General features: G+C 53.3%; 1 protein-coding gene across 4 annotated transcripts in view; it reads left to right on the forward strand.

Moving 5' to 3' along the window:
• Positions 1-24998, forward strand: part of uggt2 (UDP-glucose glycoprotein glucosyltransferase 2) — a 437193-nt gene that overhangs the window by 189765 nt on the left and 222430 nt on the right. For all 4 annotated transcript variants that reach the window (XM_041199272.1, XM_041199273.1, XM_041199274.1 and 1 more), the window contains exon 16: positions 19441-19576. In XM_041199272.1, the coding sequence (XP_041055206.1) occupies positions 19441-19576 (136 nt within the window). The remainder of the gene's footprint in view (positions 1-19440; positions 19577-24998) is intronic.

Genomic DNA, 24998 nt, shown 5'->3' on the forward strand with positions numbered 1-24998 from the left:
CTCTGAGATTCCTGAGTGTATGCCCCAGGGGTGTCCATCTGCCACCTCACCTCCCTTTAGGTGCCTGAGGGCCCTGGCCTGACTCCTTGAGGGGAAGGAGCACCTGGATGGACAGTGAGGGGCCCTGTTTCCCTCTCGTGTTGCCTCTGCAGGAACTCACCCTTGGCTTCCACTTTGGAGTGCAGGTCTGCACACATCTCCGTGTTCTGCTGGACCACGGTCTCCATGTTATCCGCCATCCTCCCCATGGAGAGTCCCATATGCGCACATGTGGGCATCACTTCATCAGAGGGCAGGCGGACACACTCCTCTGACTCACATGCCACTCCTTTGAAGTCTTCCAACAGCTGTGTGTGATTTTCCCCCGTCTTCTGCTGACTCCATGATGAGTTGGAAGGCCAAATCGAGTCATCTGACTCGGACCTCTTAGATGCCTCTTCCCCACCAGTCCGCCAAGTGCCAGAGAGCTCAGCTGAACCTGCCTCCTCCTTCTGCGGAAACGTGTCCCTGATATAATCACCAGATTGTGATCCCAAGGCCTCCCTCAAGCTTAGTCCCACTGAGATTTGTGCCTCTGTGCTGGTGCAGGGTGTGGGGAAGAGCTGTGATGGGTCTTCCTGGCTGCTTCTTTCCAGCTCTTCAATGGAGGAGGTATCCTCTTGGCTGGAGGTGAAGACCTGGATGGAGTTGAGGGACTGGCTGGCTGAGGTTGTCGGTCCCTTGACAGAGCTCCCTGTAAACCAAAGTAGAGATAATTAGTGCATGACAGCAGAGACAAAAGCAGGAAAGAGATGGATAATGTGGCGCAGGATTCTCATATGGGTGTTTGTCGCTGACCTCACTGTCGCCGCAGGCTGGGTCCACATGCTCACCAGTCAGTGTGATGGCACGCTTCTCAAGTGAGTGAGGGGCCTAATGTAGGCCACTTTGCCCCCAGTGTGGGACCTCTCCCTGCTGATGTGAATCAGCCTCTCCTGCATGAAAACAAATGGAGAGAGTGTGAGCAGGACACACGGCACTCTGTAGAATGTTTGTGTGGTGAGCGACGCCATGGACAGGATGAGGATGTGAGCTCAAGAGGATATGAGGCTGATGGAGATGTGGGGGTGTGTGTGAGAGTCAGTGGTGTTGTCCCTCGAGGTGTGATATCCCTGTGGATGTGTGATGGGTTTGTGAGAGTGTGAGTTGAGAATGATGAGAAGATGAGACCATTCATCCTGTAACTCTTTCGAGTACAAACCCATTTCCATCTGTTTCGGATGAAGTTACATTGTTTCATAGTTTGCCATTGTGAGATTTGAACTCTTGATAATCTTTTAAATGAAAACCAAATCAACAAAATTGGGATAAATCAGGCACAGCCCCTAATTCAGGTCAGCTGTAAAACCAAGGACAAAGTTTAAAGGAAACTTACAAACTTTAAATCAAAATGTGATTAAAGGGGTCAACAAAACACCCCAGTCCCCGCGGTGCCCACCGAGCACGGAAGGCCTCGAGAGTGCCAGCAGACACCGCGTGCTCCTTCTCCAGGGACATCCGGCAGCGAACGTAGCCGCGGAAGAGGGACAAACAATCGGGCGGGACTCCCCCGTCGATCGCCCGCTGCCTGGACCTGTTAATGGCCAACTTGGCCAGGCCCAGGAGCAGGTTCACGAGGAGGTCCTCCTCCTTCCCGACCCCCTTCCGCACCGGGTGCCCATAGATCAGGAGCGTGGGGCTGAAGTGCAAACAAAACATCAATAAAAGGTTTTTCAAATAACTAAAAAGGGAGTGCAGCCTACAACAACCTACGTATACATGGTCCACAGACTCCACAAGACCGCAAAAAGGGCATGTGTCCTGAGAGTCCGTGAACCTATGCATCCTCTTATTATAAGGGACTGCTGCATGCAACACCCTCCAACCCAGGTCCCCGATAGAAAGGGGGAGGACACCTCCGTAGAGGGCCTCCCATCGGGGGCCTCCGCCGCCACACGGCAACAAGGCACGCCAGGGCGTGTCCGGTCGACGGACAAGGGCGAGAAAATGGAAGGTGCGCAGCAGCAGTCCATACAAAAAGCCCCTCTTTGCCGTGCCAAAAGGCACAGAGGGCATGTCCCCGAGGCGGCTCATATTGCGGGGCACCAGCACCCGAGGGAGGGTTCGGGGCTTGGGGCCAATGTGGAATTCTGTCCGAACAGGGGAACGCTCAGACGGAAGACCACCGCGCACCTGGGCCACCTCAAGACCCAAAATAACATCGGGTCCGAGCACGACCGTTCTCAGGTCTTGGATGGCATCGGCTGCGACCTGGACACTCACAGACGCGCGTCGCGCCAACTCCTGCGGGAGCATCCAGCCCAGTCCTCCGCCACCCAGCACGTCCCCGATCCTGGTCACCCCTGCGGCCACAGCCCTCCTCTCCGCCAACCACTGAAAAGGACGAAGGGGCGGATTCCTGAGCAGCGGCTCTCTGACGAGAGCCGCTACTCCTGACAGGGGAGAGCTGCGTCGCGAGGCGACCACTTTCCAGACTTTGATCAGGTCCTGGTAAAAGACAGGCAACGCCTGCAAGGAGCCACCGAGGCCCAGCTGTTCTATAAACAGGAGCTGCACGTCATAATTCAGGCCGTGCACCTGACGGAAGAAATACGTCATCAGGGCACACCATCTAGGAGGAGGCTCGACGTAGAGGTATCGCTGCAGGGTCTGAAGGCGGAAAGTCGCCACCTGTGTGCGTAGGCACACTAGCGCCTGACCACCCTCCCTAAGCGGGAGACTCAGAACCTCGGCAGCGACCCAGTGCAATCTTTTGTCCCAGAAGAAGTCGACTAACAATCTCTGGATTCTTGTGACAAAGTCTGGGGGAGGGGTCAAAGTGACCAGCCGATACCACAACATGGCGGCGATCAGCTGGTTTATGACCAGAACTCGACCTCGGTAAGATAGCACTCGGAGCAGTCCTGTCCAGCGCCGCAGGCGAGCGGTGACTTTCGTCTCCAGTTCCTGCCAGTTTGCCGGCCAGGATTCCTCAGCGGGGCAGAGATGGACCCCCAGGTAGAGGAGGCTGGTCCTGCTCCAGGTGAAAGGCCTGAGCTCCTCGGGTAGGGGATCCATCTGCCACTGACCGACCAGGAGTCCAGAACATTTACCCCAGTTGATCCTGGCAGAAGAAGCGACAGAGTGGACCTCCTGGCACTCGCGCATCCTCTGCAGGTCAGCCGGGTCACTAAACATAAGGAGCACGTCATCAGCGTAAGCCGAAAGGACCACCCCGATGCCCGGCCCGCGCAGAACCAATCCCGACAACCTCCTCCGCAAGAGGCGCAGGAAAGGCTCCACGCAAATAGAATACAACTGGCCAGACAGGGGGCAGCCCTGACGTACCCCTCTCCCAAAGCGAAGGGGCGCCGTCAGGGACCCGTTAACCTTCACTAGACACTCCGCGGCAGTGTACAGAAGTCGGATCCGGGCGACAAAATGCGTCCCGAACCCGAAAGCTCGCAGAGTTCCGAGTAAGTATTCGTGATCCACCCTATCGAACGCCTTCTCCTGATCGAGAGACAGGAAGGCGCTCGACAGACCAGCCCTCTGGGAATGGTGGATGATGTCCCGGACCAGATGGATGTTATCATAAATGGTTCGGTCCGGGACAGTGTAGGACTGGTCAGGGTGGATCATGTGGTCCAGCACAGTGCCGAGCCGAGAAGACATGGCTCGGGCGAAGATTTTGTAGTCCGTGCTGAGGAGGGAGACCGGGCGCCAGTTTTTTAGAAGGCGGAGAACCGCCTTCTTCGGCAGCAGGGCAATCACGGCCCTGCGCCACGAAAGGGGCATCTCCCCGGTAGCAATGCTCTCCCCCAGGACCCCCGCGAAGTCGCTCCCCAAGACGTCCCAGAACGCCCTGAAGAACTCCACGGTCAGCCCGTCTAGTCCCGGGGTTTTGCCCCTAGAAAGACCGTTGAGTGCGCCGGTCAGCTCCCCCAGACTTATAGGGGAGTCGAGCTTTCCGGCGCACTCCGGGCCGACCTGCGGCAGGTCCTCCCACAAAACTCTGCAAGCTTCCTCACTGGACGGATCCGGAGAGAACAGGGCAGTGTAGTAATCTCGGGCAATGGCCCTGATGCCCTCCGGATCCGAGACAAGGGATTCGTCGTCGGCCAGCAGCGTAAAGAGCTGCTTACGGACCCCGTGCCTTTTTTCCAGCGAGTAGAAGAAGGGGGAGCCGCAGTCCATCTCCTTGAGGAACCGGATCCGCGACCTCACGAACGCGCCCCGAGACCCGACCAGTTGCAGGTCCCGCAGCGCGCCCTTCTTCTCATCGTACACCGACCGCAGGGCCGGGTCCGCGTCGGGCTGACGGAGACGTGCCTCCAGGTCGAGCACCTCCTTCTCCAACTCCTCGACCCTGGATTTGCGTCTCTTTGTCGACCCCTTCGCGTACTCTTGACAGAAAACTCAGACGTGAGTCTTGCCCACGTCCCACCATAGCCTCAAGGAGGGGAAGCCTCCCCACTTCCTTCTCCAGCCGGCCCAGAAGCGACAGAACGAGTCCAGGAACCGCTGGTCTTCCAACAGCAGGTTATTAAAATGCCAGTACGCGGACCCCGTCCGAGCGTAGAACGAAGTGAGCTCCGCCCACACCAGACGGTGGTCCGTGCACGGAACCTGCTGTATAGAAGCAGTCGGAACGCAGGACACGTACGCCTTCGAAATGTAAAGGCGGTCGAGTCTGGACGCTCCGACTCCAGGTGACACAAAGGTGAACATGCTGGAGTCAGGATGGAGATTTCGCCAGACGTCCACTAAGTCGAAGGACCTGACCAGGTCCCGCAACTTACTCACACCTCGCGTGCAGTGCGGGGTACCGTGACGGTCCCGAACCCCGAGGGTGCAATTGAAATCCCCCCCAAGGACGATGCACTCGCCAGCGTCGATGGAGCCGAGATGAGTGGACACTTCTTCAAAGAAGCTCGCTTGCTGCTGCGTGCCCAGGGGAGCGTACACATTCACAAAGTGAAGCACCGCCCCCCCCCCCAGACGCACAGTCAGGTGCAGCAACCGGCCTGGCACCGGCTCCTTGACCCCCAAGATCTCCGGCTGAAAATGCGGGGCCAACAAGATAGCCACCCCGCCCGAATTGGAGGCTAGGTGACTCATGTAGACCCCCCCTCGCCACTCCAGGAGCCACGTGGCTTCGTCTCCCGGAACGGTATGCGTTTCTTGCAGGAAGCACAACGAATACTTCCCGTCCCTGAGGACCGAGAAGTTCTGGAACCTGCGCTGTGCGCCCCTGCTGCCACAGATGTTGAGGCTGGCTATAGTCGTCTTCATTGTCAAAGGTACATCATACCTTCACCTTAAGTCATTAAAAAGAAGAAGAGGACTTTTTAGTCCTTCCTCTCCTTCAGGAACCCAGCGAGAAACGTTTGGACCCTTCGCCGCGCGTTCCTATCCAACTCAGGAGACTTGAGAGCCTCGCGAGTGGACCAGAACACCAGCGGAAAAGAATGCCACCGGTCCAAGGCCAACTGAACCCTGTCTCGGCGACCGCGATGACTCGCCAAAAAGTCCCGGAGTTCCCTTGGGGGGATGAGGGGGGAGTCAGTGGAGGGCACCAGGGGATCCACCGCCTCGCTTGAGAGCGACTCAGCGTAATCTCCAGCGCTCATCACGGACACCCCATCCTCCTCCAGGTCGTCGCCTCCAGCTTCCGACCCCTCCCCCGCATTGAGTACGGGGGCTGATTCGGAGCTGCCAGCTGGCCCCACCTGTACCTCGATCCCACCCCCAGGATCAAGGCCAGAGGGGTCCTCTCTGGTCTCCTCTAAAGGTTTTGGGTGACAAGCTCCTGACCCAAAACTAGGACGCTCAGTGCTAAGGTTTGGGAGGGAGCGGGAAGGCCTTCCTTTTCGCCGCCACCCAATGACCCGTTAACATCTTTTAAATTTTGAAAGCTACAGTCCTCCGACGAGCCAGAAGGTACCTCGGGGGTATCGAGGGTTCCTGAGTCGGGCACCACCTCAAGGGAGGTGCCTTCAGTGACCCCCGAGGGGCCCTGTTCAGGGGACTGCAGCAGGTTGACGGGGGTAACAGTGGTGGGAGTCGGTGCAGGGGTTTTGAGTTCCCCCAGAGGACAGGGCGAGATTTTACTTGGTGGAGACGCCACCACCTCTTCATCGGGGGAAGGGACACACCCAACTTCTTCAGTTTGGGCATCACCCACCTCCTCCGAAGCGTGACGTCTCTTCCGGGTCAGGCTGGGGGCTAGGGAGACCTCCATTTCCGAGGCCCCCTCCTCCTTGTCCAGCCCTCCCGGACACTCCACCCTCTGGGTTTTGGATGTTAGATTCCCCGGCTCGGGGTCCCGCGTCTTTTCCCCGCCGGCCCCGGGAGCACGCGCAGGGACGACGCCGGGCCCAGCACTCGGCGCCTTAGCACCCACGGGCCCGGGAGCACACGCGGACACGACGCCGGGGCCGGATGATGTCTTTTCCCCCGAGCCAGTGCTTGCAGGTGTTTGGGGGTTTTGGGGCGTTTCAGGGGCCGCCTCCAGGTTGTGGGTCTTCCTCCGTGCCTTCTTACGGCGCGGGGGCTCTCCCCCCGCCTCACCGGCAGCCGAGATGGCAGTGGCCGCCGGCGTCGCTTCCCCTTGCGGGGAGGGAGATGGAGTGGTGGCGGGGGGAGGAGGGGCGGTGCCAGCTGTGGCCGCTTGGGTGGGGCTCGTGGCCTTGGAGGTGGGGCACTTCTTCCTCACATGCCCCGCCTCCTTACAAGCATGGCACCGCACGCCCTCCACGGTCCAGAAGACCCGATAGGCGGTCCCCTCAAAATTGATAGTGAAGGCCCCCTTCAGGCACTCCTCCTGGGCCAAGCGGACAAATACCTGGTGCCGGAAGGAGTACACGTGGCGGAGGGCCGAGTCTTTGAGGCCGAGCGGGATTGGTGCAACCCCCGACCTGACCTCCCCCAGTTTATTAAGGTGGGGGAGGAGGAGCTCACTGGATAGAATAGGTGGGACGTTCGAAATAATAATTCTCTGGGCGGTGGCCTCAAGGGGATCCACCGCCAGAAAAGTCCCGCCCACAGTGAGTCCTTTTTGCAGGGCGAGGTTCACCGCCCACTCTGACCTCAAGAAGAATATGGCCTTCCCATACATTTTAGAGGCCGCGACAATGGCTGAGGGGCCGACGACCCCAGCCATAGCCTTTACGCAGGCCTCTATTGTCATTTCAGGGTGAGCATAGCTCTTTACCCCAAGGGCCCTGGTGAGGAGGCGGAATGGTGACAGGGCAGCAGGAGCAGCTGGTGCTGCAGAAGCAGCCACCCCCGCATAGGTTTTCTTTTTTTGAGGCCCTGCCACCGGTGCCAAAACCGCCTCCACATTAGCCCTCGAGGGCCCGGCCACAGGCGATGGTGAATTGGCCTTAGGGCCAGAGCCACGCCCACCCCGGGAAGGATTGGCCATTTTGTTTTTTTTTATATATATATAGGGAGGAAAGGGGGTGGGGGAGAGAGGTAGAAACAACCTCCCCTCTTTTAGGCAGGAGAGGAGAGGAGGGAGAGGAGTAAAAGACAGGGAGGCACAGGAGGGAAAGAGGTAAATGTCCAGGTGGGTGTCCTTGATGATGGATGGACGGTGGGTGGGGGCCTGATGTTCTTCAGGCAGGGGGAGGTGATGTCTTCACCAGCTACTGCTGGCCTTACCAGGGAAAAGGGCTGGGTTGAGGGAGGGGCGGCAGAAAGATGGTTTCAGCACACACACTCACCCTCCCTCCCTCTCTTCCTTCCCCAACCCCTCTGGCAGTCTTCTTGCCTCCCCCTACAAAACACAGTCCTTTATTGCCCCCACCTTACACAAACAATAACATTGGACACCCACCTAGGATGTTGTTTTTAGACACAGTCCTGGCCTTCCTGTCCTGTAACAACAGAAGCTGTTCTTCTTCTCTCCCTCTCTCTCCCTTTTCTCCACACGGGCAGGTCCAGCAGCAGCAAACACCCTCGAGTGCAGGTCCAGCAGCAGCAAACACCCTCAAGTGCAGGTCCAACAGCAGCAGCAAACACCCTCAAGTGCAGGTCCAGCAGCAGCAAACACCCTCGAGTGCAGGTCCAGCAGCAGCAACAAACACCCTCGAGTGCAGGAGCAGCAGCAGCAAACACCCTCAAGTGCAGGAGCAGCAGCAGCACACAGCAGAAGCAACAACCCCAAAGGCAGCAGCAGAAACAGTTGAAACACTGAGGAGCAGCAACACCAACACCACACACCTTCTCTCCTCAGTATCAGGAAACAAACTGAATCCACAATTACCTCCACGAGATCGTTAAGAAAATGAACTCTTGATAATCTTTTAAATGAAAACCAAATCAACAAAATTGGGATAAATCATGCACAGCCCCTAATTCAGGTCAGCTGTAAAACCAAGAACAAAGTTTAAAGGAAACTTACAAACTTTAAATCAAAATGTGATTAAAGGGGTCAACAAAACACCCCAGTCCCCGCGGTGCCCACCGAGCACGGAAGGCCTCGGGAGTGCCAGCAGACACCGCGTGCTCCTTCTCCAGGGACATCCGGCAGCGAACGTAGCCGCGGAAGAGGGACAAACAATCGGGCGGGACTCCCCCGTCGATCGCCCGCTGCCTGGACCTGTTAATGGCCAACTTGGCCAGGCCCAGGAGCAGGTTCACGAGGAGGTCCTCCTCCTTCCCGACCCCCTTCCGCACCGGGTGCCCATAGATCAGGAGCGTGGGGCTGAAGTGCAAACAAAACATCAATAAAAGGTTTTTCAAATAACTAAAAAGGGAGTGCAGCCTACAACACCCTATGTATACATGGTCCACGGACTCCACAAGACCGCAAACAGGGCATGTGTCCTGAGAGTCCGTGAACCTATGCATCCTCTTATTATAAGGGACTGCTGCATGCAACACCCTCCAACCCAGGTCCCCGATAGAAAGGGGGAGGACACCTCCGTAGAGGGCCTCCCATCGAGGGCCTCCGCCGCCGGACGGCAACAAGGCACGCCAGGGCGTGTCCGGTCGACGGACAAGGGCGAGAAAATGGAAGGTGTGCAGCAGCAGTCCATACAAAAAGCCCCTCTTTGCCGTGCCAAAAGGCACAGAGGGCATGTCCCCGAGGCGGCTCATATTGCGGGGCACCAGCACCCGAGGGAGGGTTCGGGGCTTGGGGCCAATGTGGAATTCCGTCCGAACAGGGGAACGCTCAGACGGAAGACCACCGCGCACCTGGGCCACCTCAAGACCCAAAATAATGTCGGGTCCGAGCACGACCGTTCTCAGGTCTTGGATGGCATCGGCTGCGACCTGGACACTCACAGACGCGCGTCGCGCCAACTCCTGCGGGAGCATCCAGCCCAGTCCTCCGCCACCCAGCACGTCCCCGATCCTGGTCACCCCTGCAGCCACAGCCCTCCTCTCCGCCAACCACTGAAAAGGACGAAGGGGCGGATTCCTGAGCAGCGGCTCTCTGACGATAGCCGCTACTCCTGACGGGGGAGAGCTGCGTCGTGAGGCGACCACTTTCCAGACTTTGATCAGGTCCTGGTAAAAGACGGGCAACGCCTGCAAGGAGCCACCGAGGCCCAGCTGTTCTATAAACAGGAGCTGCACGTCATAATTCAGGCCGTGCACTTGACGGAAGAAATACGTCATCAGGGCACACCATCTAGGAGGAGGCTCGACGTAGAGGTATCGCTGCAGGGTCTGAAGGCGGAAAGTCGCCACCTGTGTGCGTAGGCACACTAGCGCCTGACCACCCTCCCTAAGCGGGAGACTCAGAACCTCGGCAGCGACCCAGTGCAATCTTTTGTCCCAGAAGAAGTCGACTAACAATCTCTGGATTCTTGTGACAAAGTCCGGGGGAGGGGTCAAAGTGACCAGCCGATACCACAACATGGCGGCGATCAGCTGGTTTATGACCAGAACTCGACCTCGGTAAGATAGCACTCGGAGCAGTCCTGTCCAGCGCCGCAGGCGAGCGGTGACTTTCGTCTCCAGTTCCTGCCAGTTTGCCGGCCAGGATTCCTCAGCGGGGCAGAGATGGACCCCCAGGTAGAGGAGGCTGGTCCTGCTCCAGGTGAAAGGCCTGAGCTCCTCGGGTAGGGGATCCATCTGCCACTGACCGACCAGGAGTCCAGAACATTTACCCCAGTTGATCCTGGCAGAAGAAGCGGCAGAGTAGACCTCCTGGCACTCGCGCATCCTCCGCAGGTCAGCCGGGTCACTAAACATAAGGAGCACGTCATCGGCGTAAGCCGAAAGGACCACCCCGGTGCCCGGCCCGCGCAGAACCAATCCCGACAACCTCCTCCGCAAGAGGCGCAGGAAAGGCTCCACGCAAATAGAATACAACTGGCCAGACAGGGGGCAGCCCTGACGTACCCCTCTCCCAAAGCGAAGGGGCACCGTCAGGGACCCGTTAACCTTCACTAGACACTCCGCGGCGGTGTACAGAAGTCGGATCCGGGCGGCAAAATGCGTCCCGAACCCGAAAGCTCGCAGAGTTCCGAGTAAGTATTCGTGATCCACCCTGTCGAACGCCTTCTCCTGATCGAGAGACAGGAATGCGCTTGACAGACCAGCCCTCTGGGAATGGTGGATGATGTCCCGGACCAGATGGATGTTATCATAAATGGTTCGGTCCGGGACGGTGTAGGACTGGTCAGGGTGGATCATGTGGTCCAGCACGGTGCCGAGCCGAGAAGACATGGCTCGGGCGAAGATTTTATAGTCCGTGCTGAGGAGGGAGACCGGGCGCCAGTTTTTTAAGAAGGCGGAGATCCCCCTTCTTCGGCAGCAGGGCAATCACGGCCCTGCGCCACGAAAGGGGCATCTCCCCGGTAGCAATGCTCTCCCCCAGGACCCCCGCGAAGTCGCTCCCCAAGACGTCCCAGAACGCCCTGAAGAACTCCACGGTCAGCCCGTCTAGTCCCGGGGTTTTGCCCCTAGAAAGACCGTTGAGTGCGCCGGTCAGCTCCCCCAGACTTATAGGGGAGTCGAGCTTTCCGGCGCACTCCGGGCCGACCTGCGGCAGGTCCTCCCACAAAACTCTGCAAGCTTCCTCACTGGACGGATCCGGAGAGAACAGGGCAGTGTAGTAATCTCGGGCAATGGCCCTGATGCCCTCCGGATCCGAGACAAGGGATCCGTCGTCGGCCAGCAGCGTAAAGAGCTGCTTACGGACCCCGTGCCTTTTTTCCAGTGAGTAGAAGAAGGGAGAGCCATGGTCCATCTCCTTAAGGAAACAGATCCGCGACCTCACGAACGCGCCCCGAGACCCGACCAGTTGCAGGTCCCGCAGCGCGCCCTTCTTCTCATCGTACACCGACCGCAGGGCCGGGTCTGCGTCGGGCTGACGGAGACGTGCCTCCAGGTCGAGCACCTCCTTCTCCAACTCCTCGACCCTGGATTTGCGTCTCTTTGTCGACCCCTTCGCGTACTCTTGACAGAAAACTCGGACGTGAGTCTTGCCCACGTCCCACCATAGCCTCAAGGAGGGGAAGCATCCCCGCTTCCTTCTCCAGCCGGCCCAGAAGCGACGGAACGAGTCCAGGAACCGCTGGTCTTCCAACAACAGGTTATTAAAATGCCAGTACGCGGACCCCGTCCGAGCGCAGAACGAAGTGAGCTCCGCCCACACCAGACGGTGGTCCGTGCACGGAACCTGCTGTATAGAAGCAGCCGGAACGCAGGACACGTACGCCTTCGAAACGTAAAGGCGGTCGAGTCTGGACGCTCCGACTCCAGGTGACACAAAGGTGAACACGCTGGAGTCAGGATGGAGATTTCGCCAGACGTCCACTAAGTCGAAGGACCTGACCAGGTCCCGCAACTTACTCACACCTCGCGTGCAGTGCGGGGTACCGTGACGGTCCCGGACCCCGAGGGTGCAATTGAAATCCCCCCCGAGGACGATGCACTCGCCAGCGTCGATGGAGCCGAGATGAGTGGACACTTCTTCAAAGAAGCTCGCTTGCTGCTGCGTGCCCAGGGGAGCGTACACATTCACAAAATGAAGCACCGCCCCCCCCAGACGCACAGTCAGGTGCAGCAACCGGCCTGGCACCGGCTCCTTGACCCCCAAGATCTCCGGCTGAAAATGCGGGGCCAACAAGATAGCCACCCCGCCAGAATTGGAGGCTAGGTGACTCATGTAGACCCCCCCTCGCCACTCCAGGAGCCACGTGGCTTCGTCTCCCGGAACGGTATGGGTTTCTTGCAGGAAGCACAACGCATACTTCCCGTCCCTGAGGACCGAGAAGTTCTGGAACCTGCGCTGTGCGGCCCTGCTGCCGCGGATGTTGAGGCTGGCTATAGTCGTCTTCATTGTCAAAGGTACATCAAACCTTCACCTTAAGTCATTAAAAAGAAGAAGAGGACTTTTTAGTCCTTCCTCTCCTTCAGGAGCCCAGCGGGAAACGTTTGGACCCTCCGCCGCGCGTTCCTATCCAACTCAGGAGACTTGAGAGCCTCGCGAGTGGACCAGAACACCAGCGGAAAAGAATGCCACCGGTCCAAGGCCAACTGAACCCTGTCTCGGCGACCGCGATGACTCGCCAAAAAGTCCCGGAGTTCCCTTGGGGGGATGAGGGGGGAGTCGGTGGAGGGCACCAGGGGATCCACCGCCTCGCTTGAGAGCGACTCAGCGTAATCTCCAGCGCTCACCACGGACACCCCGTCCTCCTCCAGGTCATCGCCTCCAGCTTCCGACCCCTCCCCCGCATTGAGTACGGGGGCTGATTCGGAGCTGCCAGCTGGCCCCACCTGTACCTCGATCCCACCCCCAGGATCAAGGCCAGAGGGGTCCTCTCTGGTCTCCTCTAAAGGTTTTGGGTCAGAGGGCAGCGGCAGTTCTGATGCCCGCTCTCCTCCCAGCACCGGGTCGTCCGGGGAGCTCAGGACAAGCTCCTGACCCAAAACTAGGACGCCCGGTGCTAAGGTTTGGGAGGGAGCGGGAAGGCCTTCCTTTTTGCCGCCACCCAATGACCCGTTAACATCTTTTAAATTTTGCAAGTTACAGTCCCCCGATGAGCCAGAAGGTACCTCGGGGGTATCGAGGGTCTCTGAGTCGGGCACCACCTCAAGGGAGGTGCCTTCAGTGACCCCCGAGGGGCCCTGTTCAGGGGACTGCAGCAGGTTGACAGGGGTAACAGTGCTGGGAGTCGTTGCAGGTGTTTTGAGTTCCCCCAGAGGACAGGGTGAGATTTTACTTGGCGGAGACGCCACCACCTCTTCATCGGGGGAAGGGACACACCCAACCTCTTCAGTTTGGGCATCACCCACCTCCTCCTCCGAAGCGTGACGTCTCTTCCGGGTCAGGCTGGGGGCTAGGGAGACCTCCATTTCCGAGGCCCCCTCCTCCTTGTCCAGCCCTCCCGGACACTCCACCCTCTGGGTTTTGGGTGTCAGATACCCCGGCTCGGGGTCCCGCGTCTTTTCCCCACTGGCCCCGGGAGCACGCGCAGAAACGACGCCGGGCCCAGCACTCGGCGCCTTAGCACCCACGGGCCCGGGAGCACACGCGGACACGACGCCGGGGCCGGATGATGTCTTTTCCCCCGAGCCGGTGCTTGCAGGTGTTTGGGGGTTTTGGGGCGTTTCAGGGGCCGCCTCCAGGTTGCGGGTCTTCCTCCGCGCCTTCTTACGGCGCGGGGGTTCTCCCCCCGCCTCACCGGCAGCCGAGATGGCAGTGGCCGCCGGCGTCGCTTCCCCTTGCGGGGCGGGAGATGGAGTGGTGGCGGGGGGAGGAGGGGCGGTGCCAGCCGTGGCCGCTTGGGTGGGGCTCGTAGCCTTGGAGGCGGGGCAGTTCTTCCTCACGTGCCCCGCCTCCTTACAAGCATGGCACCGCACGCCCTCCACGGTCCAGAAGACCCGATAGGTGGTCCCCTCAAAATTGATAACAAAGGCCCCCTCCAGGCACTCCTCCTGGGCCAAGCGGACAAATACCTGGCGCCGGAAGGAGTACACATGGCGGAGGGCCGAGTCTTTGAGGCCGAGCGGGATTGGTGCAACCCCCGACCTGACCTCCCCCAATTTATTAAGGTGGGGGAGGAGGAGCTCACTGGATAGAAAAGGCGGGATGTTCGAAATAATAATTCTCTGGGCGGTGGCCTCAAGGGGGTCCACCGCCAGAAAAGTCCCGCCCACAGTGAGTCCTTTTTGCAGGGCGAGGTGCACCGCCCGCTCGGACCTCAAGAAGAATATGGCCTTCCCATACATTTTAGAGGCCGCGACAATGGCTGAGGGGCCGACGACCCCAGCCATAGCCTTTACGCAGGCCTCTATTGTCATTTCAGGGTGAGCATAGCTCTTTACCCCAAGGGCCCTGGTCAGGAGGCGGAAAGGTGACAGGGCAGCGGGAGCAGCTGGAGCCGCAGAAGCAACCACCCCCGCATAAGTTTTCTTTTTTTGAGGCCCTGCCACCAGTGACAAAACCACCTCCACATTAGCCCTCGAGGGCCCGGCCACAGGCGATGGTGAATTGGCCTTAGGGCCAGAGCCACGCCCACCCCGGGAAGGATTGGCCATTTTGTTTTTTTTCTTTTTCTTTTTTTTTATATATATATATATAGGGAGGAAAGGGGGTGGGGGAGAGAGGTAGAAACAACCTCCCCTCTTTTAGGCAGGAGAGGAGAGGAGGGAGAGGAGTAAAAGACAGGGAGGCACAGGAGGGAAAGAGGTAAATGTCCAGGTGGGTGTCCTCGATGGTGGATGGACGGTGGGTGGGGGCCTGATGTTCTTCAGGCAGGGGGAGGCGATGTCTTCACCAGCTATTGCTGGCCTTACCGGGAAAAGGGCTGGGTTGGGGGGGAGGGGTGGCAGAAAGATGGTTTCAGCACACACACACACCCTCCCGCTCTTCCTTCCCCAACTCCTCTGGCAGTCTTCTTGCCTCCCCCTACAAAACACAGTCCTTAATTGCCCCCACCTTAAACAAAAATACACAGTTCAGACACCTACCTAGGATGTTGTTTTCCAACTCAGTCCTGGCCTCCTGGCCTTCCTGTCCTGTAGCAACAGTAGCAACTGTTCTCTTCTCTCCCTCTCTCTCCTTTAGCAGCACAGGGGCAAGGCAGCAGCAGCAGCACTGGAGGAGCAGCAACAGAAGCAGCAGCAGCACACAGCAGAAGCAACAACCCCAAAGGCAGCAGCAGAAACAGTTGAAACACTGAGGAGCAGCAACACCAACACCACACACCTTCTCTCCTCAGTACCAGGAAACCAACTGAATCCACAATTACCTCCACGAGATCGTTAGGAAAATGAACTCTTGATCTGGGGGTTACAAACCCAGTACCATAACCACTTGGCTATTTAGGCCAAGCACCATTCATCCTGTAGTGGAACTGGGTGGCTGTCCTCTTTAACAGGGTATTGGCGCTGACCACCGCTGCTATTGCCCCCCCTGCTGGATTGGTGATGCCATGCCCGTCCTGTGGCCACAGAGGGGGTAGAGATATCACGATGGGCTTCCACGGTGTCCAAAAGGCGCTCGAGGGATGCGTCACTAAACCTGGGGACTGCAGTCCTTTTGCCTTTCGGGGCCATCCTGAATTATGTGCAGCGGTCCTGGGCTGGGAGCACTGAGAGGTGTACGCGCAGCTGCACTTCAAATACGGTGCCCAGCGAGGTAGTGGCATGGAGGGTGAATGACAGCCTACTCGCCATCAAAGCTGTGTTTTTCCCGGGAATGCACAATTAATGCGGCGAGTTTGGGATGATATAGCGTGAGAAGCCACCATTGCGACCGATGGGTAAAATGTCATTTTCCCTGCATACTACTGCTTTTGGTGCAAATCTTGGACAATTCCATCCCAAGTATGGTATCAAGAAGCCCTAGCAAAAGTGGAGTCAATGGGAATCAGGGTTGAATCACACCCAGCACAAAGGAAGATCGTTGTGGTTATTGGAGGTGAATCATTTCAGTCCCAGGATATCTCTGCAGGAATAGGAGTTCCTCAGGGTAGTGTCTTTGGCCCAACAGTCTTCAGCTGCTTCATCAATGACCTTCCCTTCATCATAAGGTCAGAAGTGGGGATGTTTGCTGATGATTGCATAACATTCGTGCCTCCTCAGATACTAAAGCAGTCCGTGTCCATATGCAGCAAGAACTGGACAAAATTCATGTTTGCTCTGATAAGTGGCAAATAACGTTCATCCCTCACAGGTGCCAGGCAAAGACCATCTCGAACAAGAGAAAATCTAACCATCTTCCTTTGACATAGCATTACCATCGCTGAAATCCCCCACTATCAACATCCTGGGGGTTACTATTGACCAGAAACTGAACTGGACCAGCCATATAAATGCAAGAGCAGGTCAGAGGCTGGGAATTCTGCGGAGTGTAACTCACCTCCTGACTCCCCAAAGTCTGTCCACAGGGCACAATTCAGGAGTGGGATGGAATGCTCTCCATTTGTCTGGATGAGTGCATCTCCATTCATGAACATTCAAGAAACTTGACACCATCCTGGACAAAGCAACCCATTTGATTGGCACCCCATCTACCACCTTAAACTCTCTCTCCGATTGATGCACAGTGGCAGCAATGTACACCATATACAAGATACACTGTGGAAATTAACCAGTGTTCCTATGACAGCACCTTCCAAACCCCCAACTTCTACCACCTAAAAGGACAAGGGCAGCAGATGCATGAGAACACCACCTAATGCTAATACACCTCCTGAAAGTTCCCCAAGCCACACACCATCCTGACTTGGAACTATATCGCTGCTGTTGCTGGATCAAAACTCTGGAACTCGCTTCCTAACAGCACTGTGGGTGTACCCACGCCACATGCACTGCAGCGGTTCAATAAAGTGTCTCCCCACCACTTTCTCAGGGGCAGTTAGGGATGGGCAACAAATGCTGGCTGAGCCAGCGATGTCCTATCCTGTGAAAGAGTTTTTAAAAATACCTGTGGCATAAGCAAGGAGGCAAATCTTGTTTTGGTCAGAGAGAAAATCAGCAAATTCAGTTGTTTTGCAGTTCGTGGTAAACACCAGCAGCTGTGTCCTCAGTTCAAAAATCCTTTGCAGTGTGTACATTTCTTCTTGACAGCCAGTTTACCTCAGACACATCATGATCGGAACCCATGGGCAGAATTTTCTGTCTGTTGGGTGGGCGGTGCAGGTGGGCGTGGACCCGATCCATTTTACGTGGACGGGCCTTAATTGGCCCGCCTAGCGTGACACTTACCGGAAGTGCTGTGCACTCCCTGTGTGGGTGGGGGGCAGGTTGCCTAAGGCGCATGCACGCGAAAGAGCGCAGAAATCTCCCTGAGGCACGGAGGTGCTTCAGGGAGATTAGTTTTAAATCCAAAAACTTTAATAAAGTGGCTAGAAAATTTTATGACATGTTCCTTCATGTGAAACTGCCACATGAGCTGGGACTTGTGCATTAATTTCAATAAAAATTTTTGTCAAAATTTAAAATCATTCATGAAACTTCATCCCACCCGTGGATGAGGTTCCATGAAAAATGCGAAGGCTGCCTGGGCTCTTCGCTTGTCCGCCAACCTTAAGGTTGGATGGGCAGCTCCATTAATTATTTTAATTGAGACTTAAATGGCCTTAATAGGCCTTTGACAGTTTGGCGGGGGCGCAGCCGACTCGATGCACACCCGCTGAACTGAAAGTCTGAATGACGCGCCATGATGTCGGACACACCCCTGACCTCACCACATGCCATTTTATGCCTCAGCGAGTGAGGCCCGCTCCCGCTCACCGAGCCGAAGATTCAGCCCCATGCCTTCACACGGTTTTGAGGTTTAATGTGGTTTACAATTGATGTGACCCGCTGCAATATTTCACCTAGTTGTTTAGTTGTTTGGTGTTCCCTGTGAATCATGCAGATGGAGCAAATGGACAACAGCAGATGGAGCAACTCTCTTCACCAAGGCATGTAGGGCTTACTTGTGGCCTGCCGTTGGGTGGAGCACATTCTATACAAAGTCCAACCATGTGATCCCAGGGCATCTTATTGCCTTCCATGTAGCGTACTGAATATTCCGTGTGCTGTTTCAAGGTCAGGAAGCAGGAGACAGAAAAGAGTGTCTTCAAGAATGCTATTTGCCAACATGTAGCGGCCTGAAGCCAATATGTGTGCATCATACCCCTCAGTGCTCGCATCAATTTAAAGAGTAAAGGCCTGTGCATTTCAGGTGCTCCACAAGCATGGATTCCTGATCAGCTGCCATTGCCTCAATTCTTTACTTCACAGTGTTGTTTGAAGAGGGGCACAGCTATAAGATGTTTTACCGTCTCCTCCCTACAGGTTTTTTCAGCCGTATTGATTGAGGTTTTTTTTCCCTTTGCAACTTGACAGCTCACCTCATAAGATGTTCTTTGGGCAAGTTCAGAGATGCTTAAGGCCCTCTTAAATTGAACTTGTTGCTATGAAAGCTCCTCTATTTCACATTAGAAAAATAATCATGATTTCCTGATGAATTCCTCGTCAATAGTTTCTAAGCATTGCTTAAACTTATGTTGCTTCTTGCTTTCACTGGACAGCACTTGGAGACAATTGAGGCAGTTTGACCTTTCTTTGGATTTGACAAAAACATTCATGAACCCATATTCATTACACTTCATTACATTTATGAACATGTTTCTTATTTTCGTTTTTTACACTTGTAACGGGGTCAGAAAATCCGCTGGTGGAGGTAGAAATTCAGCATTAATATTTACCCATGGTGTTAACAAGTTGCTGTTAATTATCTAAATGACTCTCGGGCTGTTGAGCTACAAATTAGAGAAGTGTGAGGCCAATCAGGAGCTCTGGAACTTTCTACACTGGCTCTTTCCAATCCCTACCCCTCACCCCAACCCTCCAATCACCACCCCCCTCCCCTCCCCCACATTCATTGGTTTCCAATCGCAGTTCCTGCCTTTCCCACTGGTTGATTGGTGTGTCCTTGTTGTGCATGCAGTCACGTGAAGGCAGCCTCCTCTGCCCTCCCCTTCCCCATCCACTGAACTGAGGCTCTATTCATTGGTGTGCAGACAAGCCAAAAAAAAAAAGACCTGAGCGTGTGCGTCCCAAACATTAACAGAGGCAATAAATAATGTTGGGACCTCAGTACTCTCCCTGGCCTTGACCCCAAGGGTTCAAAACCCATGATTTTGAAACCACAGCTCTAAAGGAAACAGGTGGTCTGTGCAATTGATGTTGATTTTCTTTTCTATGGTACTTTGGTTGCTGGAGCCTACTGCACTTCATTACTTTTTCACAATTCCATTTCTTCCAGGTTTCCATATGGAGAACCGTTGTTCCCCACGATTTTGTGGGTTTTTTTTATAAAATTAGCCCAATTAGCTCCAGAAAATGTGAAATCTCTGTAGACATCTGGAATGTCATGCAAAGTATGAGTAATCTAAGTAAAATCTAGAAATTTACTTAACATGAAAATACTAAACTTTCCTTTTTTCACTATATTAGAATTGGTTTCGTCTTTGTTGTAAATGCTGATGAGATGGCCGATGGCAATCAAGATGCGGGAGTTGCTTTTCTGAGAGCCTTTAACTTCATAGGAGAAGATTCTGAACTTTCACATGCATTTTCTTCAATAGTAGCAGTGAGTATGGAGAGGATTAATCTGTAAAAATCATAATTTTATGTTATATCTGGGTTTTGTTGAACACTTTACTTCAAAAAAGATGCAGGCCATTTATGGTGTTTTGGCTACAAGCAACCTTTTTCTTTAAAAATGATTATCACATTTCCTATTTACCTGATCAGAAGGAATTGAACCTTGCAGCAGATTAATTTTTTAATTGCTCTAATACCCTGCCTATAATGTGATGCCCAGAACTGCACACATTAACCTAATTATGCCCTTGCCAACATCTTGTACAATTTCAACATTACTTCCTTTAATTTATATTTAATGCTCCTGTGTAGAAAACCTAATGTTCAATTTGCTTTATTAATGATTCATTCACTCTGCACTCCCATCTTTAAAAATCCATTAGTCAATCTCCTCTTTCCTTGCATCAGGGGATGAAAGGCAAATATGTGCCTTCAGTACTTTAACAAAAATTCTCATTCTCATTGACTTCAATAGAGATAACAATTCAACCATTTCTATAATGAGAAGACAATTCAACCCAGTTTACAGACTAAGCGGTGAATATGAAAATTATCCTGGTAGGCTTCAGTTAAAAGAGATCATCGGACCAGGTTGCGCAAATGTAATTTAGTCCCCATTTTAAAGTTTTGTATTCTGTCCTTATTTACATAATACTACTTGAAACTTTCAGTAATTTGGGAAGTAGAGAAGTAAGTTTGTTTGCAATGGACTTTGGAATCAAAAACACAATTCTAGATTTGCAGATGACAGCAAATTGGGAAGGTAGTCAATACTGATGAAGACTGCAACAAGTTTTATTTCTAGAGGGGTAGAATTGAAAAGTAGGCAAGTTATGCTAAATCGGCATTGAATCTTGGTTAGACCACAGTGTACTGCATATAGTCCTGGTTGCCATATTTTTGACGGTGAAGAGAAGATTTACAATGATACCACCAGAAATGTGTGGGTATACGTATCAGGAAAGGATTAACAGACTTGGTCTCTTTTCTTTTGAGAAAAGAATGCTGAGGGACAACCTAGTAGAGGTCTTCTAAATTATGAAAGGTTTTGATAGAATGGATACAAACAGAATGTTTCCTCTTGTGGGGAAGAGCATAACTAGAGGTCCACAATATAAGATAGTCACCAAGAAATTCAATAGGGAATTCAGAAGAAACTCCTTTACCTAAAGAATATTAAGAATGTGGAACTCACTATCACGTGGAGTGTTTGAAGCAAATAGTATGGATGCAGTTAAGGGGAAGCTAGGCAAATGTATGAGGAAGAAGGGAATAGTTGATAACGATGGTAGATTTAGATGAGAAAAGGTGGGAGAAGGCTCAAATGGAGCAGAAACACTGACATGGACTGGTAGGGCTGAATGGCCTGTTTCCATAGCATATACCTGCGTATTCCTCTGTTTTTTGAATCGTTCATGGGATGTGGGCATTGCTGGCTAAGCCAGCATTTATTGCCCATCCCTAATTGCCCTTGAGAAAGTGGTGGTGAGCTGCAGTCCATGTGGCACAGGTACACTCACAGTTCTGTTAAGGAGGGAGTTCCTCGATTTTGACCCAGCAACAGTGAAGGAACGGTGATATATTTCCAAGTCAGGATGGTGATTGGCTTGGAGGGGAACTTTCAAGTGGTGGTGTTCCCATGTGTCTGGTGTCCTTGCCAGTGGTCATGGGTTTGGAAGGTGCTGTCTAAGGAGGCCTAGTGAGTTGCTGCAGTGCACGTTATAGATGGTACACACTGCTGCCACTGGGTATCGGTGGTGGAGGGAGTGAATGTTTGTGGATGGGGTGCCAATCAAGTGGGCTGCTTTGTCTTCGATGGTGTCAAGCTTTTGAGTGTTGTTGGAGCTGCACTCACCCAGGCAAGTGGAGAGTATTCCATCACTCGTGCCTTGTAGATGGTGAACAAGCTTTGTGGAGTCAGGAGGTGAGTTACTCGGCTCAGGATTCCTAGCTTCTGACCTGTTCTTGTAGCCACAGTACTTATATGGCTAGTCCAGTTCAGTTTCTGATCAATGGTAACCCCAGGATGTTGATGGTGGGGGATTCAGTGATGGTAATGCCATTGGCTGTCAAGGGATGATGGTTAGATTCTCTCTTGTTGGAGATGGTCATTGCCTGGCATTTGTGTAGTGCAGATGTTACTTGCCGTTTGCCAGCTGAAGCCTTGACATTGTGCAGATCTTGTTGCATTTGGACATGGTATCTGAGGAGTCATGAATGGTGCTCGACATTATGCAATCATCTGCAAACTTCCCCACTTCTGACTTTGTGATGGAAGGAAGGTCATTGGAAGCAGCTGAAAATGGTTGGGCCTAGGACACTACCCTGAGGAACTCTTACAGTGATGTCCTGGAACTGAGATGATTAACCTACAACAACCACAACCATCTGCTAAGTATGACTCTAACCAGTGGAGAGTTTTCCCCCTGATCCCCATTGATTCCAGTTTTGCTAGAGCTCCTTGATGCCACACTCTGTCAAATGCTGCCTTGATGTCAAGGGCAGTTGCTCTCACCTCACCTCTGGAGTTCAGCTGTCTTGTTTATGTTTGAACCAAGGCTTTAATGAGGTCAGAAACTGAGTGGTGCCTGGTGGAATCCAAACTGAGCATCAGTGAGAAGGTTATTACGAAGCAAGTGCCGCCAGTTAGCACTGTCGATGACCCCTTCCATTACTTTACTGATGATCGAGAGTAGACTGAAGGGATGGCAATTGTTGGGTTGGATTTGTCCTGCTTTTTGTGAACAGGACATACCTGGGCAATTTTCCACATAGCCGGGTAGATGCCAATGTTGGAGCTGTACTGGAACAGCTTGGCTAGGGGTGTGGCAAGTTCTGGAACGCAGGTCTTCAGCACTATTGCTGGAATATTGTTTGCAATATTCAGTACCTTCAGCCATTTCTTGATATCACTTGGAGTGAATCAAATTGGCTGAAGACTGGCATCTGTGATGCTGAGGACTTCAGGAGGAGGCAGAGATGGATCATTCCCTTGGCACTTCTGGCTGAAGATAATTGCAAATGCTTCAGCCTTACCTTTTGCACTGATGTGCTGGGTTCCCCCATCATTGAGGATGGGGATATTTGTAGAGCCTCTTTCTCTAGTGAGTTCTTTGATTGTCCACTACCATTCACAACTAGATGTGGCAGGACTGTAGAGCTTAGATCTGATCTATTGATTGTACTTAGCTCTGTCCATCACTTGCAGCTCATGCTGTTTGGCATGCAAGTAGTCCTGTGTTGTAGCTTCACCAGGTTGACACCTTATTGTCAGTTTTGTCTGGTGCTGCTCCTGGCATGTCCTCCTGCACTCTTCATTGAACCAGGGTTGATCCCCTGGCTTGGTGGTAATGATAGAGTGGGAGATATGCCAGGCCATAAAGTTACAGATTGTGGTTGAGTACAATTCTGCTGCTGCTGATGGTCCACAGTGCCCAGTCTTGAGTCGCTAGATCTGGTCAAAATCTATCCCATTTAGCAGGTAGTGCCACACAACACAATGGAGGGTATTCTCAATGTGCCACACAATACAATGGGAGAGTATCCTCAATGTGAAGATGGGACTTCGTCTCCACAAGAACTGTGCGGTGGTCACTCCTACCAATGCTGTTTTGGACAGTTGCATCCTAGGCAAGCAGGTTGGTAAGGATGAGGTCAAGTATGATTTTTCCTCTTGTTGGTTCCCTCACCACCTGCCACAGACCCAGTCTAGCAGCTGGGTCCTTTTGGACTCGGCCAGCTCGCTCTGTGGTGGTGCTATTGAAGTCCCCCACCCAGAGAACCTTTTGCGCCCTTGCCACCCTCAGTGCTTCCTCCAAGTGGTGTTCAACATGGAGGAGCACAGATTCATCAGCTGAGGGAGGGCGGTACATGGTAATCAGCAGGAGGTTTCCTTGCCCATGTTTGACCTGAGACCTCATGGTGTACGGAGTCAATGATGAAGACTCCCAGAGCAACTCCCTCCCGACTGTATACCACTGTGCCGCCAGCTCTTCAGGGTCTGTCCTGCCGGTGGGACAGGGCATACTGAGGGATGGTGATGGTGATGGTGGTGTCTGGGAAGGTATGATTCCATGTGTGCGACTATGTCAAGCTATTGCTTGACTAGTCTATGAGACAGCTCTCCCAATCTTTGCACTGGCTCCCAGATGTTACTATGGAAGACTTTGTAGGGTCGACAGGCCTGGGTTTGCCGTTTCTCCAGTGCCTAGGTCAATGCCGGGTGGTCCATCCAGTTTCGTTCCCTTTTAGACTTTTTGGCGGTTGGATACAACTGAGTAGCTTGCTAGGGCATTTAAAAGTCAACCACATTGCTGTGGATCTGCAGTCACATGTCGGCCAGACCAGGTAAGAATGGCAGATTTTCTCCCCTAAAGGGCATTTTGTAATGTCTGCAGCACAAGCTATGGGGCTGAGCAATGTAGAATTGGGGTGTCACAGCACTACCACTGGCAGAAAAGTTTAATTATAACATGACTATAAGGCAGCTTCCTTTTGAAAAAAGGACATAGAAGGACATAATGGACAAAATTACCACAGGAAACAACTTACGATCATAAGATTTTTAACATCCCCATTCTAATCAGTTTTCCTTCTAAACTTTCTTCCACTTTACTTTTTCACAGCAATTCCTACTTCACATTTCAGTCCACTGACTATGCCCCCACAGTTTGCCTTGCCCTTGAATTTTGTAACAAATATGTTTTGGATCTCCTCACAAATAATAGTACCTCACAAGTCTGTTGCCTTGTGGCCTATTATGTTTATAACACTGAATTATAAAACCAACTCGAGATATGAAACTTCATTGCTGGGTTCATGCATCAAAGCTGTATCAGAGCAATATGAATAGAAAGCTGGACTTAACATATTGGAAATTAGGGGCTGGATTTTTGCCTCCCAATGGAGGTGTTAATCAGGTTGTGAAACCTTTTTTTGGAAAAATCATTTTCCTCTGCCTTCCCAGCTCCACACCACTTTCGTATGTCCTTTGAGGGGAGGGAAGATCTTGGGTGCAAAATGCACATGCACCTCTTGCAAGGTCGGATCACCATTGTGAAGACCTCAGGAAAATTGCGCTCCTCCCACACGCAACTTTTGTATGCAGGTTTGGGATTTGGAAACCCTGAAAAACGCATGCTGAGGAGTGGGAAACATTCTGTGTAATTTTACACATTCAAGTGTAAAATTTTTTGACACCTTCAAATATCACTATTAGCTGCTGTATTGTAAAGTAGATGTGTTTTTAATGTGGGGCTGGTATAATGACTATCAAACCAAAAGCAGATTGAAAAGAAAAAATATCATGCAAGTCTCAGGACAACTTAAGGACAAAAGCATGAATTAATAATGTGCATGCTGTTTCTCTGCTCAAATGATCATCCATCACTGATGCATTTTGAACAAAT

The sequence above is a fragment of the Carcharodon carcharias genome, chromosome 11, assembly GCF_017639515.1.
Source record: "Carcharodon carcharias isolate sCarCar2 chromosome 11, sCarCar2.pri, whole genome shotgun sequence".
In the NCBI taxonomy this organism is placed as follows: domain Eukaryota; kingdom Metazoa; phylum Chordata; class Chondrichthyes; order Lamniformes; family Lamnidae; genus Carcharodon; species Carcharodon carcharias.